Raw genomic sequence first — 16313 nt, forward strand, 5'->3', positions numbered from 1 at the left:
CCGAAACGACGGCGGCCGCTGCTATTCCCGCCCGATTTGGGTTTGGTTTTCAAAAGAGAGGCAGCAGCGCGGGCGATTCGACGGCGTTTGAGGTCAAAACCCGTCCCGCCACGTCAGCACACGTGCCACGTCATTTCGCAGTAAATTTCATATTACTTAATAATCAGAACCAATTAATTTAAACTTAAAAAAAAAAAAATGATTCCGTCGTCCTCCTCCGCCTCTCCTCCCCCCCCCCCCCCCCAACTCTATCTGCAACTCTCTTTCTCTTAAAGAAGAAGCAACAACGACTCTTCCTCTCTCTCCCTCTCTAAAACACAGAGCGCAGCTTCTCACTCACTGAGCCATTGCTTAAAGGCTTTCAGCAAATAAAAAATAAAAAACAGCAATGCCCTTCGCTTTTGCCCATCAGAGCATGTGAGCTCTGACATATTCTTCTTCTTCCTCTTCTTCTTCTTCTTCTTCTTCTTCTCTCTCTATCTATCACTCTTCTTTGTTTTTATTTCTCTGTCTCTCTTTCGCTGGAGAGTTCGGAGAAGGCAGCAATGGCGGCGTCATCGTCTCGGGGGCGGAGCAGCTCGCCGTTCCACTACCGGCGGCCATCGACGAGCTCGTTCTCGTCGACGTCGTCGTCGTCTTCGCTAATGAACGGTCGGCTGATGCCCCGCTCGTGCTCGTCCTCCGCCTCGTCTTTCTACGGCGCGGCCAACGGGTACGGGTCCAGATCCATGACGCCTAGCCGGGCCAGAGCCGATTCAATGTACCCTGGCTCGAGAAGCTACGGAGGTCTGCCGGCAGTTGGATATGCGTCTGCGGATGAGCTGATGGGAGAGCAGATTATTGAAGCTCCGAGATCGGGCGATAGCATTTCGGTGACAATTCGGTTCAGGCCGTTGAGGTAGGGTTAGATCTGAGTCTGTTAGGTCAGATCTATGGGCTTTTCGATCAGAAGAGCTTTGTATTTTTTGGTGTAGGGTTGCGTTCTGAGTTAATGTGGTTGAATCAGTGGATTGTGGAATTTGCAGCGAGAGAGAATTTCAACGTGGAGATGAGATTACTTGGTATGCAGATGGCGATAAGATTGTGCGCAACGAGTACAATCCAGCTACTGCCTATGCATTTGGTATTGTTCCTGGCTTGTAATTTGAAATTAGAATGATTTACTTAGTCTGATTGTGTTCAATATGAAGTTGAAACCACCACAACTATTCATTCGATAAAGCCTCTCGTTGATTCAATGCAATTATTGTCCAACTTTTCATAAGTTTAATTCTGTTAATTCTAATTGCATACATAGTTGATGCAAATGATTGTTGTGTTGATTCTGATTATTGCGATTTCCAAATATCTGGAACAGCATTGCAAATGCTGTGCTAATTCTGATTTTATTCTGTAATATTGGTTTCTACATATTCAGTTGTATATTTATAGATGTTATCTTATGCTTTTTTTTATGGTGACAGATAGAGTTTTTGGACCATCTACAGCCTCCCACGAGGTCTATGAAGTAGCTGCTCGACCTGTTGTCAAGGCTGCTATGGAAGGTGTCAATGGTATGATGTCTTGGAGTTGCAGTTTTTATGTTACTCAAAGCAAGATTTAACGTAATGATGATCAATGTCATCTGTAGTTGGATACCATGGTAAATTAATGAAATGACATCAGTATAAAGTTGAGCACTTCGGATCAAGCCATGGTTAATATATAAAGCTAAATATACTTAAATCGTCCATGAACCTGAACAGTGCTTGTTAATAATGCAGGAACTGTGTTTGCATATGGCGTTACAAGCAGTGGGAAAACGCACACTATGCATGTAAGTTTAATACCCTAATGCAAATGTTTTCCTGCTGTGATTTCTTGGTCGAGATTTATAGGTCATAAACTTATTCGTATTCAAGGGAGCAATAACTGCGTTGTTTGACTATTTTGACTGAGTAGAACCCTGCTGGTTGTAGACTGTGATAACAATTTCATGTCAAATAAGGCTTTTGATGCATTTGAAATCCATACATTTACTAAAACTCTAAAAAGGACCCTCGCATTACATCTAATTGCATTCCAACTCCAAAATTTACCTAAAAATTCACATGATTTGGGAACATATCTTGTTGGTTACTTCACAATGTCTTCAATTCTCTCCTGATCCAAACGATTATTGTTGAATGATCATAGAGTTGCTGCTTGTTTTTGTTGATCACTGTTTTCAGTTTATTCTCTTTGCTCCATTTCAGTGTTCAAGCTTGTATAAGTATATGCTATGGTGTTCTTTGCTTGTGTTAATGTTGGCACAGCAGCCACAGCTTGGACCCCCTCTTACTGACTTGTTCTGCTAATGCATTAAAACCTTCATGGCACGATGGCGTCTTATTCTAATTTCAATACTCTCTCTCTCTCTCTCTCATCCTGAATCTGCCTCTTACCTTGTTAATGCTTTTAGATTCTACGTCCTTATGTAAGACTGACATTAATTTCTTGGTATGCATGAGGATTCCATGTGCAAATATTTACTCATTTTCTGCATTGATATTGACAGGGAGATCAAAACTCTCCAGGTATTATACCGTTGGCTATAAAGGATGTTTTCAGCATCATTCAAGATGTAAGTGCCCTTACAAGATATATTTTGAGAAATATATTACTGTCAGTTGAAAGCTGCCATTTACCTCTTTTTTCTTATCCCAAATGATCTTGTTTGTTTAATTTCATGAAGAGATATTTTCTCTTTTGCACATTGTTAGTTTTATAATTTTTCCACAAATAGATATCACTATATCACCATTTAAAATATAGCCCCATTCTGCAAGTCTTGTAGTTAGCTGCTGGTTTGCCACTTTTCCATCACCCATGGATTCTTTCCTTTCATCTTTTTTGGTTAAATCTTCAATCTCCATTGCAAAATTATGCTCCATTGCAGTGAGTAATGGTATTTTATTTTAAAAGGCCACTTTTTGTGCTTGACAGTATTTGAGCCCTTTGATCTGTAGTTTATTTCTATTGTTGGTACAATGCATTCATATATCAGAAAATTATTCTGTGTGTCTTCTTTGAGTTGCCATATTTATGTGCGCCAAGTTCAAGCTGCCATTTGCATTTGAGTGTCCGTTGTTGTTTATTTGATGTTCATCACAACTAAGTTATGGGATCTCAATAACATACACTAGCTTTTCTTGGCCTAGCGCAAACACCTTACTTGCCCACCTTATTTATTTATGAACATTGCTAACAAATTACATTGTCATTTCAGACTCCAGGAAGAGAGTTCTTACTCCGCGTGTCATATCTTGAAATCTACAATGAGGTCAGTAGTACTATACATGGTATCATCAGTGCATGTTGAGGAGCAGGATTGGGAAGTAGCATTTGTTTATTTATTTTTTAGAGATTTATTTCAACCATTACTTTTATGTTTTAAACCTCTACAAATTTCATGCTGTTGCTGTATGCTTTAAGATTTTTTTTTTTTTTGAATTTAATGAAATTTATCTTATTTGTTATGCTACTCACTATTTGGAAACCAGGTTATAAATGACTTGCTCGATCCAACGGGTCAAAATTTGCGTGTTAGAGAAGATGTACAGGTATTTGTTTAACTGTTGAAATCCATTATTTCTCTCTAATTTATAGATTTTTATATATTTTTTAAATTTATTGTTTTTGTCCTGCTCTCTCTCTCTCTCGCTTTCTCTCTCTCTCTCTCACACACACACACACACAGATGCAGACACAGTTCCTAGCAATGCATTTTGAAGCTATACTTTTGTTCATGTTTGGGGTGAAAATATGCTCAGGGTTTCAAAATAAAGGAGTTTAAGCTCATTTTCTGCCATTTATTTCCATATCTTGCAGATTAGCAAGCATCAGATTATATATGTAGTTTTATTCAGCCAGATTTATTTTTCAGGGCACTTATGTTGAGGGTATAAAGGAAGAAGTTGTTTTATCCCCTGGGCATGCACTTTCTTTTATTGCTGCTGGAGAAGGTATTTATGCAGATGAATTCTCTGCCGCACATTCTTCTCCCATCCATTGTATTTGCCAGTATGTCAAATTTTTATCGGTAGCAATGTTTATGTTCTTATGATTTTAACTGGTATGTTTTCTAATGGGCCAATGGCAGAACATCGTCACGTTGGCTCAAATAATTTTAATCTGTTGAGCAGTCGCAGCCACACCATATTTACACTGGTAAATACTCTACATTTAGATGAATAATCTTGTGATGCTATGTGAAAAGTTGCCTTGGCTTACCAGGCAAGAAAGCTCATCCAAAGTCAATTATTAGCTTTTTGTACCTTGAATTTGTGTGCTTGAAGTTTCTAGATAGTGTAGGCAATTGACAACCCTTTGTTCTCTTGATATGAGACTTTCTTCTGGAACATGGGATATTAATATAGTTCTATGTAAAATTGCTGCAAGTTTTTATTTTTTATTGTTTGGTAAATATAAAAAAATTAAGAGAGGGTAGTCTGGTTACTTAACATAAAATTGTTATGTTTGTTCATTAAAACACTTTTTATGGGAAGGAAAAACAACAAAATTTCTTCATTTTTGATTTATTATTATGTGCAATTTTATGAAGTAATAGTCAGGCAGTGGCTAATTTGGAACATTTGTTCATGAAGCATGGATAGTGTATTGTATTGGTGAAATAAACCTAGTTTTGTATTGTGAAAATATCTATCACATATAATTCGGCCACATGCCTGTCTGCAGAAGTAGTATCCTTGAAACTCTTGTTGGAAGTTGTTAAGAGTGGTTGTCTTTTGCTTTCCTAATAAACTAGCATTCACAAAGGCAGTAAGCAAGCTCAGTTTTGTTATTTGAGAACCACCTCATATGATTTATAATCTATTATCTACAGACTCCATTTTATTTTTGATACAAATCTGGCATTGGCTAGACCACTAGCTAGTGGTATGATGTGCAAGATTAGTTTTGGTATTTAAGAATTACTGTGTATGATTTTTGATTTATCGTACATGCACATTTTTATTCTCAATTCAAAGGCAGTGATGGGCTACGCAACAGGGGTATGCCTTCTTCACACCCACAAATCCCCTTCCTCCTGAGCCCTATAAAGCTGAGATTTGATTCTCTCTGTTTGGTACAACTTTCTAGAGTTCATTAGGTGGCTTCTTCATTGACATAGACTTAGTTATTCCATTGCATGGCTTGTCCGAGGTTTTACATTTCAGCATCTTTTTTTAAACTTTAAATCATTTTGGGTCTTGAATTGATATTGCGAGGTTTGTGGAGGTTCAAACCATGGAAGGGATTGGCGTTGTTATTGTAAACCTATAAGCATCTAACAGAGGATTTATTTGATATTTCAGTCTCAAAATATAGAAAGACATGAATCCAATGGATAAATTTAATTGATATACCTGAAAATTTGTAAAAATGTAAAATTTCAAGATGAACCACCAAGGTTTCTCCTCCTCTCTGAAATTCTTCAATATTATTTTGACCTTGTTTATGGTCTGCATATTACAAATCTAAACGTGGGATGTTGCATGAGAAAAATAGATGCTGAATGGGGGTTGAAGTTGCCATCACATCTTAAACCACCTTTTCAAATCAAAATAATCAATGTTCATGTTTGGATTGTGGACAACCACATCTTAATCTGACTGAAGTCAGAAATTTAGACAAATCTAACAATCTCTCACTTGTTTTGTAATGATCATGTGATTACTAAATAGTTTTGGTTTTTTGAATTATTTCACAACTCTTCTGGATAAGGCGTTGCCACAAGATTTTGAGCTGCCATTCTAAATCTAAAAAAAAAAATGAGACAAATTTTTTATTTAATCAACTCAGACAAATGAAATTATGAATTTGAGAATAAGTTCAAACCATGCCTAGTAATGCTCTTTCACCAAGACCATGTTGTTGCTGCTCGTACAGCATGGGATGAAGTGAAATGGTTGCTGATGATTGTTTTGTAAGCTGTCAAGTGGTCGAATAGGTTCATCCGTAGATTTTAAACTGGGGACCCTGAATCAATTTTATTACCAAGCCACAGGATTTTCAGCCACAAGAAAATCTTGTTTTTTTTTTTTTCTTTTTTTTTTTTTGGGGGGGGGGGGTTTGGTTGGGAAAACAGAGCTCTGATGGAAAGAGTGACAAATGAATCAAAAGATGCTTTGGGTTTATTTTTAGTGTATAGTACTGTGGTGCATTGATATGTAGTTGGCTTTATATTTTTATCTTGACGTTATTTAATCTTTTTTGTTTAGATAATTTGTGAAGATATTTCTTCTATGCTCCATTTATTGATGGTTCTCCCTTCTTGACATTACTTTTTTTGTGGACATTTGTTTTGTTTGCTTGGTTTCTTATGTATTGGTATGGTATCCTGGATATTTCTGTCTGACTCTTGACATTCCCAATCACTCTGATTATCTGTTTCTAACCTGTTGAAGCATTTGCAGATGATTGAAAGTAGTGCCCATGGTGATGAATATGATGGAGTAATCTTTTCCCAACTTGTAAGCTTATCATTAATTTTTTAAAATGTACTTTAGATTTGTTTTATCTACACTTTGCTTTACTACTAAAATTTTCCTTTTAACTACTTGAAGCTTTCCTTTGTTTTAGAATCTTATTGATCTTGCTGGATCTGAGAGCTCAAAAACTGAAACAACTGGATTGAGGAGAAAGGAAGGATCTTACATAAACAAGAGCCTCCTAACTCTTGGAACTGTGAGTGCCTAAGGGATTTTAGTTGCTTATAGTCTCGCATAGAATTTTTTCTTACTGTTGTTTTCCTTAAAATTGTCTGGTTATTGATCTGTAGCTCTGCATGATGGGTGATCTCTCTCTTAAACTGGAAAACTCAAAGAGTCTTGATTGATATTGTTGCTGTTTTTTTTATTTTTGGGTTACTGATCAGTGATCACTTGATGTTCTTAGTGAGCATACAAGGTTGGTCCTGTAACAATATGGAAGACTTGCTGTAATTGTTTTAATCAAATTCTGCTTATACTCATGTTGCTGAACTAACCCAGTGCACAATTTGTTAATTACCTGCTAGTTTTTTCTGAACTTTTGTTTGTTGATGATTCCTGTATTTTTGTTTAAACAAATTTCATTGGATACATTTACTATATTGTTGCTATGTGAAGGTAATTGGAAAACTCAGCGAGGGGAGGGCATCCCATGTTCCATATCGAGATTCTAAGCTTACTCGCCTCCTGCAGTCTTCACTGAGTGGCCACGGACATGTTTCTGTAAGTTTGAAATGGATAATGTTTGTTAGTATCTATTTTTTTCACATGTTGTTGAAAGGCATTTTATATGTGCAGGCAAGCGTGTGGCTCTTTAGCCTTGTGTATGAAGTTGATTGTGTTTCACAGTTCCATTTCTTTTTCTTTGTAGTTTTTGCAAGAAAAAAATTTTGTGTGTGCACTCTTTTCTTGTTCTGAGTCATAATGTAAAGCAAACTGTCTAAATTGTGTTTCTTTTTCAATTCAAATTCCTAGCTCATTTGCACAGTTACCCCTGCATCAAGTAATATGGAGGAAACTCATAATACTCTTAAGTTTGCAAGCCGGGCAAAAAGAGTGGAAATATATGCTTCACGTAATAAGGTGCGGTACAATCCTTGGACTGGGTCTAAATGTTTCTATGGTAACATTGAATAATAAAATATGAAAATTCACTCATGTTGATTTTGAAAATGATTTTTCTTTCAGATTATTGATGAAAAATCTTTGATTAAGAAGTATCAAAGAGAAATCTCAGTTCTTAAACATGAACTTGATCAGATGAGGAAGGGGGTGCTTGTTGGTGTTAGTCATGAAGAAATTTTGACCTTGCGGCAAAAGGTCTTCTTTTTTATCATATGCCTTTAATTTGACGTAGTTTAGATTTAGTACCATTTATGTTTAGAAGTTAAGGGCCTGTTTAATTGTGGAAAATATTTTTCATTTTCTATTTCCAGGTTTCTAAATAATTACAAAAATGACACTTTTTTTTTTAAAGATTTATCCATGAAACTTAGAAAACAATAAAAAAGTATGTTTTCTTAACACCCACATACAAATTTGGAAAACTAGAAAATAATGTAGCATTTTTGTAATTATTTGGAAAACTGTAACTGGAAAGCTGTTCTCCACAAGTAAACAGGGCCTGAATTTTTTTTACTACACGTGGCCTGTAACAACAATTTTTCGGTGTCACTGGGCAACACAGTTTTTAACCTGTCACTGTGTGCATCCTCTGTTATTTGAATAGTTGGAAGAAGGTCAAGTGAAAATGCAATCGAGATTAGAGGAAGAAGAGGAGGCCAAGGCTGCTCTCATGAGTAGAATCCAGAGGCTAACAAAGCTCATACTTGTTTCTTCAAAAAATACGATTCCTGGATGTTTAAGTGACATGCCCAGTCATCAACGGAGTCATTCTGTTGGTGAGGATGATGTGAGTTCCTTTTGATCGTGTAATCATGTGAATGGAGGCATATTCTCTTTTAGTATTGATTTTTTCAAGATTAAAAGTAAGAACAAAACATTTTAAATTCAAAATGAGAGATGTGGACTTTGTCGACATTGTTTTCCTTGTTGATATGTATGCATTTTTTTGGTAAAATCTTGGTTATTTCCCATGATTCTGTTCAAACTCAAGAACATCTCCTTCCGTCTCCCTTTTGTCTCTCTAGAATGGAAAAAGAATATAATTTTCTGAACTAATTTTTCATGGATACCAAATTAGTTCGTAAAAAATAATTTTATTTTTTATTTTTATTGCATTTTTTTGTTAGAAATTGGATGTGCTGCGTGAGGGTTCTTTGGTTGGAGAAAGTGAGAATCAAAAAGACTCTCCATCTTCTGTTTCCATGGTTCCTTCAGATCCATCTTATGATTTTAGACACAGAAGATCTTCAAGTAAGCGGGCTGAAGAACTATCAACAGCCAGTAGTACGATTACTGAAGCAACTCAAGTGGGTGAAATTATCCGTGGTTCAAAACTCCCATCAGTACGTATTTTCTGGTTTTTTCCTTTACTTTGCTAGATCTTTATTATTTTGGGGTAGTTAGATCGTAGCTGTTTTGGCCCGGTTGCCAATGTACTCTGAACAGGAGTAAGGTTCCCCTGATTTGAGAGGCACACTATTGTTGACCCTTTTATTTGCTCTCTCACTAATCGAATCCCAGATGGCCTTAGCCTCAAAGATAAGTTATCAGGCTGGAAACCTGAAGTTAAATTTTCAGAAACTGACATGTTACATTTGCCTTGGACGCTACCTGATTGTCAAGTGTTAACTCTTTTTTGTATTGTTCTAGACTTTGCAGTTCAGACTTCAGACTTCACATGGATTAAAGTATCTAATTTGATCATCAAGTGTACAAAATGTTCAATAAGATGCCATTTTTTCGTTTAATGCTTTAGAAATAGAGATTGAAAAGTATGTTTTGGTACATGTAGGCTTCTCCATTTATTTGCTTGTGTGCACGCACTTATTCTTCCCCTGCAGAAACAAGCTTATCTGCATGTGTGCTTGCATGTAATTCTTATATAGAAATTTTATATTTCTAGAGCTTTGTAACAGAAGGATGTAGCTATATTGTATTGAAGACCTAATAGTTTGAAACATGTTTGATTGATTGATTAGTTTCGACTGTGCTGCTTGTTATTTACAGTTTTTGTTTTCATTGTAAATTAATAATTTGAAACCATGTTTCATATGACTATTTCTTTTTTGAATTTGTGTCATCTGACTTCTCCATGGGAGTGGATCTTAACATATGTGCTTGCATGTTGGACTCTAGGGTGGGATAACAATGTCAGATCAGATGGACCTTCTTGTTGAGCAAGTGAAGATGCTCGCTGGGGAGATTGCATTTGGTACCAGTACCCTGAAACGCTTGGCTGAGCAGTCTGTGAATGATCCTGATGGATCGAAAACTCAAGTACCACTTTGCCATCTTCCTTTTAGAACCTATATCTTAGTGTGGTCGGTATAGCATCTTAAGTTCTGAAGAATGGTTTTGTTGGTTTCGATTGATATGTTTGAGTGTGTGCCACCTGCCAAATAGAAGTATATGTCCTAATTTGATTATTGTTTCTGCTTTTGCATGTTATAGTGTGTAGGAGTTTCAATTGATTTGCTTTGCATTTTATGCGTCCTTGATTTTTCTTTGGAAGCTTATTAGCAACATTATGAGAGAATCTTATTTTTTTGCAAATGGATCAAAATCATTTCAATTATATGCCATTAGTTTCTTTGTATGCTTGGTTTCCGAGAATGCTAACAAAAAAAAAAAAAAAAAAACTGTAAAGTGACCTCTTTTCTTTTATTTTGTTGTAATATTTACTATCTCTTGCCTGAAGGCCTTTTAGGTTGACTTTTATAGGAAAATATAATTTTAAATTTTATTCACTAATCATTATTATTCAGAATTTGTGTTTATAAAATATTGTCACATTCTTGTATTTGAATATATTTTTTCCCAATTTTGGGCACACTGTATATTGACACATTCTGTAATACAGATCCAAAACTTGGAGCGTGAAATCCAAGAAAAGAGGAGGCAAATGAGGGCCTTAGAACAACGCATTGTTGAGAGCGGTGAGGCGTCAATTGCTAGTGCTTCACTGGTTGAGATGCAGCAGGTAGTCTAGGCTTCTATCCATCTTCATATCACACTTGCTCTCTTTAGTTCTTCTCACTTATGAATAGTTAACTTTTTTCATTCTTTTGCTCCACAACAGACAGTAATGAGATTGATGACCCAGTGTAATGAAAAAGGTTTTGAGCTGGAGGTGAGTGAAGTAATTTTATGACTTCCAAAAGCTAGATGAAGTTCATTTATACAATTGTATTCAATGTTTATATTTTATTTATTTCTATTTTTTAATTATTGAAAGATTTTTTGTTTTTTTTTAAGCTTAAATTAATGCTTAATTGTCCATCCTCTGGTTGGTTAAAAGGCTTTGGTCAATTTATGCAGATTAAGTCTGCAGATAACCGTATTCTCCAGGAACAACTGCAGAATAAGGTCTAAACATCTTCATTCCTCTCTTTTTTTCACTTGCTAAATATTGTTGTAGTTCCTCATTTTTTATTTGTTTTGTCATACTACTAAGTTGGACCTTTGTTAAAGGCCTAACTGTCAGGCATTTAGCCAGCAACCCATGTCAGGCTGCGCTTTTAGTATGGGTCCTTGGCTTCTGAAGAGGCAGACAACAAAGATCGGAAATTGATGGTAGCACTGAGGCCTTAGACCAGGACCTTAGTGGGACTAGCATATGTTAACCTACCGCTAGGCCCTGAAAGATCAAGCCATGAGGAAAGGCGCCAAATTTCAGAGGGATAGTGTCATCATTGTTGAAGATGTTACTGGCAATCTTCATAAGATGGAGTTGTTCATGATTTTTCTTTGTAGTGTAACATTTGATCGTTTTTTTGGCCATTGACAGTGTTCTGAGAATGAGGAATTGCAAGAGAAAGTAGAGCATCTGCAGCAGCAGCTCGCATTGGTAATCAGTGATAAATCATCAACTTTGGAGCAGTGTGCATCTGATGAATATGTAGATGGATTGAAAAAGAAAATCCAGTCTCAGGTTATTAAGATCTCTCTTGTTGAATAAGCATGCCCTACTAGAGCCATAATTGTTGGTGATTGATGCTCTGGGGATCAATTAAATTCAGCATTCTGCTGTAATCCTAATCTGCACTTGCTTCAGTATATAGATCACCCATGGACAATATTGTAGCTTCTTGCTTCGGTATTGGATCCCTTTCTACCTTGGTAGTTGGTTATTATATGAATGAAAGACTGCTTTACATGCAGCAGTACAGCACATGTATAATACATTAATCTAAATAAAATAAAAACATATTTTTGGTATTCCTTTGGCGCCTTTTCTATTATTGCACTTCGTAGCTGATAAAGATGTTATTGTTTCTTTTGACAGGAGATTGAGAATGAGAAGCTAAAGCTAGAACATGTTCAGCTTTCGGAAGAAAATAGTGGATTACGTGTACAGAATCAAAAACTGGCTGAAGAAGCTTCTTATGCGAAGGAATTGGCCTCTGCTGCTGCTGTTGAGCTGAAGAACTTGGCTGGTGAAGTCACCAAGATCTCGTTACAGAATGCAAAACTAGAAAAAGAATTGTCAGCAGCTCGAGAGTTGGTCCATTCTAGAGGTGCTGGTATTCAAAATAGTAATGGTGGTAATCGTAAACTCAGTGATGGCATAAAACCTGGGAGAAGGGGCCGACTCTCTGGCCGAGCTAATGAAAGTTCAGGAGCAGCGTATGATGATTTTGATTCATGGAATCTTGATCCAGAAGATTTAAAGATGGAATTACAGGCAAGAAAACAACGGGAGACGGCTCTTGAGGTTGCCTTAGCTGAAAAAGAATTTGTAGAAGATGAATGCAGCAAAAAGATTGAAGAGGCAAAGAAGAGGGAGGCAGCTTTAGAAAATGATTTGGCAAACATGTGGGTGCTGGTTGCTCAGTTGAAGAAAGAGGGGGGAGCCATGCCCGAGATAAAAACAGAGAGGCATGGTGATGGGATAGATCATTCGAGTGACCCAAAAACAAATGACATTGACAACAAGGATACTGTCCTTAAAGAGAGACAACCAGCGGATGTTACTAAACCAGTTCATGACATTCCCAAGGAAGAACCTTTGGTGGTTCGCCTGAAGGTAATGTATATTATGTTTATTTTTACTTGAATTTTGTTTCTCCTTTATTTTATTTATCTTATTGATTCCACTTAGTTTATTCTCATATTTCATTTATATAAATTTTGGACTTTTGTGATTTTGATGAGTTAAGAGTTGTGTGTCGAGGTATATTAATTGTGCCAGTTGAAGGGACTAATTCTGGGGGGTCAATGAAACTGTTTTGTCTTATATGGGCAAATTTGATGGGTAGTAAAAATGAAAAAACCGACTTTAGCCAATTCAGATTTATCTTCTTCCTAGTTTTCTAGGATTTTGTTTCCCAAACTGTGCTGCCTATGTGTTGGTAATTATGTTGTATTGTTCCATGCTTCAAGGTTCATTTTAAATTTTTTTCGTCTGTTAAAATTATTGTTCAATGACTGTTTTTCTAGAAATTTGTATGCTGTCAGGTTAGAAAGCATCTCTAAGTTCATTCATTATGGCTCCATCTGCTAAAGCATCTCTAGTTTTTGAAGGCTCGTTAATATAAAAGGGCTTCTTAAATTCCTTTTCTGTGTTTTATCATCATTCAGGCTCGAATGCAAGAGATGAAGGAGAAAGAGCTGAAGCACCCTGGGAATGGAGATGCAAATTCCCATGTTTGTAAAGTGTGTTTTGAATCACCAACTGCGGCAATGCTTCTCCCTTGCCGGCATTTTTGTTGTAAGATTTTACTAATCCTCCGCTTGCCTGAACTCTCTGTACTCTCTATGGATTTATGACAGTAACATCTTTTATATATCTTTTGCAGTGTGTAAACCCTGTTCGCTTGCCTGTTCCGAGTGTCCAATTTGTCGTACAAAGATTGCTGATAGGATTTTTGCCTTCACTTCATGACACTTCATTCTATGGATCCCCTGAATGAAGGTGATGTAAATTGTTCTTATTTGTTTTGCTCTATTCTGCTGATTTATTGCACCCCACTTTCATATAGGGGACACTCAATGGCGTCTTATAAAACAGGACCCTAAGTGTGCAATCTTCCTTACCACATTGTCTGTCACTAAAAAAGAAAAAAAAAATGACACTCACAAAACACGGATTTTAGGTGCTCAGATGTGAATTTAAGTAAAATTTAATCAAATTCCACCTCAAATTACACAAATCTAATCTTCAATTCAATCTCCCAAGCGTAGGATGAAAATACATCACATGATTTCAAAACTGTTGTGCCGGGTTACTTGGGGAATAGTTTTAATTTTCTATTTCTAAATTTTTTCAATGAATTACAAATTATTTTGCCTTATTTTCTAGTTTTCAAACATTGATATGAAAAACTCGGGATTAGATAATAAGGTACAATAACAAACAACAACAAAGTCAAACCTAAGTTCCCACTAGGCATGGTTGGTTATATGAATTCTTTTTCGTCAATTTATGCAATCTTGGACTATTTTTTTTGAGGATTAGATAATAAGGTGATATTTTCATAATTTTATTAACAAACCGTAAATGGAAGATAAAAGATGTTATCCACAGCTGATTGTGACCTTAATTATTCCCAATTAGTTGAGATAAATGAACCCATCTAAACTTAGACAACCAATGAATCAAATAAATGAACAAGATTTTGACTTTACACATCATTAAAATTTGGAATTTCTTAAGTTTTAACCATATTTGAATGAATTTTCATCTTTAGTTATATTTAATATTAAGAAAATGTACTTGAAATAGTTTTTCTTATTTTTATTATTATTTTTTATTTTTTCGTGTAAAATCCTTAATTTAAATTGGCCCTTACTGTTTTAAACAATTGCAGGGATTCGTGAACATCCAGCTGTCTTAGAAAATCCCACCTGTTGTAGCGGGGCAATTCTTTCATTTGTATGTAACCGTTTATAGAAGAGATATCAATATTTTCAGCTGTACGCGTCTCTCCCCACGAGGCTGTAAAATAAAAGAGAACGAACACAAGGGAAATATTCCACCCCACCCCATAAACAGAAGATACGAACAGTATATCCGAAGTTCTTTACATGCCGGATGGTTCTTTGTTATTTTGTTCCTTTGAAAATGCAGCCGCGTGCAGAATGTTGTGATATATTCTTTCACCCTCCATAGCCTTGTATAGAAACAAAACCACTGTAAGCTTCCCTAAGAAGCATCCTTTGCCCCCCCCCCCCCCCCCCTCTTCCTTGCCCAAACACAAACATGTTTATTTTATTTTAATTATTATTTAATTGTTTATAGTTGGACTTAGCTCGCCAGTTTCTAGACTTAAGCCCTGTTTGGAATTTAGATATTAAGCTACTAAAAATGAGCAAAAGGTAACTTTTTGATTGTACTCATAGTGACAAAATAGAAATAGGAATACTGTAGTGTTTTAAAACCCAAATTTGAAGGTCAGGTGTTTACAATGGTGGATTTGTTTTCAATTTTGTTTTGCTTATAAGTAGGATTTCTTTAGTCTTGAGTCTAGAAAAATGTAAGCAATGTTTTTTTTATTTTTAATAAAAAAATTTACACATGAGAGGGGTGTTATTTAGGTATAAGATTTAATATGTATTCGTTAATCAATTTTTTGTTTTCATATTTAATTTTAACCTAAATTTCATACATGCGAGCAATTTAATGAAAGTCTTGCCAATTGTTGTGTTTTCAACTTTTTTTTTTTTTGTATGAAAGCTTAAATTTCTATATTTGGCAACTATAGAAAGTTGATGCATTAGTTTAAAGTCTTTTGAAATAATCACTATAAGGGTAGTGCTTTTCTATTTTTTGTGAATCCCATTTTTAATAGTAATTTTGTTGGAAATTGTAATGTTATTTGTTGTATTTGATTCTTTTTGAAATTTTAAAAAATTATATTATATATATTATTATTTGTAACATGTAAAATTTGGTTCACATGCAATGTATGTTCCCATAACTACTGTATTAAGAAATATGTTAAAAAAATAATTAAAATTTCCCCCTTTTTTACTAGAAGGTAGATTTTTAAAGTTTGTGGAGCAGGGTTTAGATTGCCAAAAGGAGCGGGAAACACAATTCAATTTTAAGATTCCTAACAGTCTTTGATGCAAATAAACCCCAAGAGTCCAAGCTTGTATGGGCCATTCCATTTGAAATTTAGAAAAAAGTGAAGGGGAAAATTATAAATAAATTTATTTTTTAAAAACAACAAAACCAAACCTTAAGTCCCACTAGATGGGGTCAGTTATATGAATCATTTTTCACCAATTTATGTGATTATGGAATATTTCTTTTAACAGATTTAGAGATATTAAATCCTTACTCATTCTCTCCTCCCAAGTTATTTTAAGTTCACTCCAACCCCTTCTCCTATCCCCCCCACATTAAATAACTCACTCTTGCTCACTGATGCACTATACAACCTATATTGCAAGTGTTCATACCATCTGAGTCGTTCTTTCCTTATCTTATCTTCTATATGAGTTACACCTAACTTATTGCAAATATGTTCATTACTTAATTTATCTTTTAATGTTATACCACTCATCCATCTAAGTATTTTCATCTCTACAACTTTTATTTTTTGGATATTATGTTTCTTTATCGCCTAACATCCATATAGCATAACTTGTCTTATGAAACTTCCCTTTTAATTTTAAAGGTATTTTACGATCATAGATCACACTTAAAGCACTTCTCCATTTTACCCAATC

The 16313-nt window shown here is 35.4% G+C and overlaps 1 protein-coding gene across 2 annotated transcripts; it reads left to right on the forward strand.

Annotated features, from left to right (window-relative positions):
* Positions 1 to 200: 200 nt before the first annotated feature.
* On the forward strand, positions 201 to 14886 carry LOC131156456 (kinesin-like protein KIN-7D, mitochondrial). Of its 2 annotated transcripts, none has more exons than XM_058110156.1 (25): positions 201 to 898; positions 1026 to 1123; positions 1464 to 1553; positions 1764 to 1816; positions 2537 to 2602; positions 3248 to 3301; positions 3522 to 3581; positions 3905 to 3983; positions 4121 to 4188; positions 6438 to 6494; positions 6604 to 6708; positions 7131 to 7235; positions 7488 to 7595; positions 7701 to 7832; positions 8242 to 8424; positions 8765 to 8980; positions 9774 to 9914; positions 10498 to 10617; positions 10717 to 10767; positions 10956 to 11003; positions 11425 to 11568; positions 11923 to 12663; positions 13218 to 13347; positions 13436 to 13551; positions 14447 to 14886. In XM_058110156.1, the coding sequence occupies exons 1-24, from the start codon at positions 546 to 548 to the stop codon at positions 13519 to 13521; spliced, it is 3288 nt and encodes a 1095-aa protein (XP_057966139.1). In that variant the 5' UTR covers positions 201 to 545; the 3' UTR covers positions 13522 to 13551; positions 14447 to 14886. The 2 variants fall into 2 exon arrangements, with proteins under 2 accessions (XP_057966139.1, XP_057966140.1); XM_058110157.1 differs by having other exon boundaries at positions 767 to 898; positions 1007 to 1123.
* Positions 14887 to 16313: the final 1427 nt, after the last annotated feature.

Source organism: Malania oleifera, chromosome 5, assembly GCF_029873635.1.
Source record: "Malania oleifera isolate guangnan ecotype guangnan chromosome 5, ASM2987363v1, whole genome shotgun sequence".
Taxonomy (NCBI): domain Eukaryota; kingdom Viridiplantae; phylum Streptophyta; class Magnoliopsida; order Santalales; family Ximeniaceae; genus Malania; species Malania oleifera.

What these genes read in the sequence shown, in the direction of transcription:
- LOC131156456 (XM_058110156.1), top strand. Translation starts at nt 546, where the DNA reads ATGGCGGCGTCATCGTCTCGGGGGCGGAGCAGCTCGCCGTTCCACTAC. An exon ending in GGAAAACGCACACTATGCAT is followed by an intron (nt 1,817 to 2,536) that starts GTAAGTTTAATA and finishes TGATATTGACAG; the next exon opens with GGAGATCAAAACTCTCCAGG. An exon ending in TTTTATTGCTGCTGGAGAAG is followed by an intron (nt 3,984 to 4,120) that starts GTATTTATGCAG and finishes GGCCAATGGCAG; the next exon opens with AACATCGTCACGTTGGCTCA.